At 57.1% G+C, this 3112-nt stretch overlaps 1 protein-coding gene across 1 annotated transcript in view; it reads right to left on the reverse strand.

Annotated features, from left to right (window-relative positions):
• VOLCADRAFT_118148 (uncharacterized protein) overlaps window positions 1-3112 on the reverse strand; it is a gene marked incomplete at both ends in the record, with an annotated part of 19356 nt that overhangs the window by 2598 nt on the left and 13646 nt on the right. The window contains 3 exons of the mRNA XM_002952801.1: window positions 127-279; window positions 436-618; window positions 1076-1321. Of these exons, the coding sequence (XP_002952847.1) occupies window positions 127-279; window positions 436-618; window positions 1076-1321 (582 nt within the window). The remainder of the gene's footprint in view (window positions 1-126; window positions 280-435; window positions 619-1075; window positions 1322-3112) is intronic.

Here is a 3112-nt window from a genome sequence, read left to right on the forward strand (position 1 = left end):
ACTTCCACCGCCACGTTGCGGTTGCTTCAAAATTCCCCCCCCACCGCCTTTTTGGCCAGCAACACGGGGCAGCTGTAGCATATCCTGTTGTTGTTGCTGCTGCTGCTGCTGCTGCTGCTGCTGTACCGCAAGGTGACGCGCGCGCTTGGAACCGCCGCCGCCGCCGCCGCCCCCAGCGGCAGCGGCGGCCAGTGCCACCGACGCGCCCTGTTGTTGTTGCTGCTGCTGCTGCTGCTGCTGCTGCTGCTGGTTGTTGCTCTGATGCACCATCTGGTGGTGCTGTTGGTGATGGGGGGGAGGATGACGGCCCCGAGAGGGGGACGACAGGGGCGGGGAGCTAGGGAAGGACGAAGGTAAGGCAGGCGGCGGCGACAGCGGCGGCGGGAGAGAGGGACTGCCGCCGCCGCCGCCGCCGCCGCCGCTACTGCCGCCCACTAGAAGCCGCAGCGCCGACGCGTCTACCCCGCCGGGCCGGCGGCGCGGCGGCCTGGCGGCGACGGCGGCCAGTGCCTCCACAAATGGCCCGATGGTCACACCTCTGGCCGAGGGTACCAACGGCCGCGGGACGAGATGTAGCGGACCAAGGTTGACCGGCGGCGACGGAGGCGAGTACGACGCCTGCGCCAGCGGACCCAGTCGTACGACACGCACGTGAAGGACACGCAAGCTATGTACGGCGTATACGACACCATGAAATACATATCACGGTGTGTGTGCGTGTGTGTGTGTGTGTGTCGGAGGGAGAATGGGCCCCAGGATGGGACGTGGGGATGTGGTGTCTTCCGGGTATGCGGGGTGCGGGGGTGCGGGGTGGTGTCGAAAAAAGGTGTTCCAAACCCGCGGATGGGCCCTATGGTGACAATCGCGGCTATTCAGAGTTTGGAAACACACTTACATACACACATATGACATACATACACATAACACACACAAACGCCGGGTAATGCTGGCCTATTTCAATACACATACACGCGCACATACATACATACATACATACATACATAACACATACATACACACATACATACATAACACATACATAACACATACATACACACTTAAGGCAATGTCGTACCTCCCCCGGGCTAGCAGCACCGTGACCGGGGGGGCTGACGGGCCCGGCCGAGGGCCCAACTGCTGGAGACCCCCCCGGCGGCACCGGAGGCCTATCCAGGGAGCGCTCCTCCACCAGTACGGGAGCCCACGTCAGCGTTGCGGCGCTGAGGGAGCGGCGGGGTCGACTGGACTGCGAGCGCTGCAGCTCGGCGGCGGCGGCGGCGGGGGAGGAGTGATCGCCTGCTGCTGCGGCTGCTGCCGCCACCTGGACGGGGGTATGGAGGTTTCGTTAGAGGAGGGGGCGGGGAGGGGGTCGTTAGTTGTAGTACTTTTATGGCTTTGGAGGTTTTTGGGGTGCCTTTGGGGTAAGTCGGAGGTTGGGCCGGGCGAGTAGGGGGAAATATTGGAGGCGTTTCGCGGGTGGGGGACGTGGGAGGGGGAGGCGGAGGAGGCGGAGGCGGAGGAAGCGGGATGTCGTTTTATTAACTTGGTCAGAGGGGCGGCACGGGACTACAGAGGACGAGGAGGATGAGGTGGTTTAGCTGAGGGACGCGGAGGAGTGGGAGGTGGCACGTACCGTCAGTTCGGATGCGCAGGTGGGCAAGGCGGGAGCAGCTGGCTCGCCCGGGCCAGCGGTCGCGGGCGGTGGATAGCCCGGCGGTGCACGCGCCCGCATGATTTTGTAGGCGAATCCCAGGTCCATGGCCTCGTTGCCAGCGCCACGGGGAAAGGTTCTGGCAATTTTAAGTTTGCCGATGCGGACTATTTCACCACCATGGTTTTTTCAGTAGTTTTTCCTTGTAACATATACTGTGCAGCATTTTAAGGTGATGTGAAGCAAAAATATTTTAAGGAAATGCAGAGGAAGCTGGAGTGCAAGGGCGCTCTACCTCACCTCGAGGTCCCTTCAAAAGGTATGAAACTAATGCACATAAAGTTCAAAGAAGTGTTTAAGCAGCTTTTCGAGGACACGCCTTCTGTAGATGTTAGAAAAAACGGCTGGGTGAATAGCATGGTGACATCGAGGATCGACAGCATTGTGTCGTACAAATAAATGCTCTGCAAGGCTACACAGTCCCAACCTAATGTGTACAGATTGAGCGAAACGTTTCTTTGTGCTTAATCGTCTACTGTACCAGTTTCTGATACAGACTGGAAGAGTCCTTTCCCGGTTACGGCACCTTCGGGCATGGCAGTGTCCCCCACGCTGCGTTTCGACAATTCTTGTAGTTTAAAGTGCACATTGTATGAGCCGTCATGCATCCACTTCCGTTACCTTACACGTGAAGGCGCGGTACGTATGCAAGATGAACGCCAGCGGCCAGCCAAGTTATGCCTACTGTACATGGCCAAATTATGTATAATAGTTCTCATTTGTTGAAGTCCTACGGTTAGTACTAAAGGCAGATATCGAGGCGGGCAGAAGGAACAGCAACTAAGGCTGCGGGGTTCTGGGCGTGCTTGAACCTGCTTTTGCTGTCGCTGACTCTGCTCTCACAATAAACCACGTTCAGTTAGCCTCTCTGTTTCTTCTTACCTGAACTCGAAGGATTAAGTTTAGTTGAGAATTGACAACCCGACATTTCCCAACCCAGAGGATCCCTGTTCATGTGACGAACCTGGCCCATCGCTCAAAGAGTGCTGGTAAAAACACGCGTGGCTCGCAGGGCAATTACACAACCGTCCGCTGCTTTGCAGCTAAAAGGAAAACGTAACCTTTTTGAGCAGGAATAACCACCCACAAAGTGCACCGCGTCGCTCTCAAAAGTGGTACGGGGATCCTTGCAACAACCCCGAAGAGCAAAGACACAAGAAAACGCGCAGACACAACGCAGGTGTCTTCCAACACCTCTCTACAAAAACCGGAGACTCCCCACAGTGTAAAACACACACACATATACACACACATACACATGCACACCTCCTTTAAACCGCGTGCTTCTCAGTCACATATTCACACGCGACGACGCACACACATACTCACTTACACACATACGCACGCAATGCCCCTTCCCCCAACGTTGATTCTTTCCCCCACCCTGCAGCCCCCTCCCCG

This window comes from Volvox carteri (assembly GCF_000143455.1).
Source record: "Volvox carteri f. nagariensis unplaced genomic scaffold VOLCAscaffold_32, whole genome shotgun sequence".
NCBI classification, from domain to species: Eukaryota; Viridiplantae; Chlorophyta; class Chlorophyceae; order Chlamydomonadales; family Volvocaceae; genus Volvox; species Volvox carteri.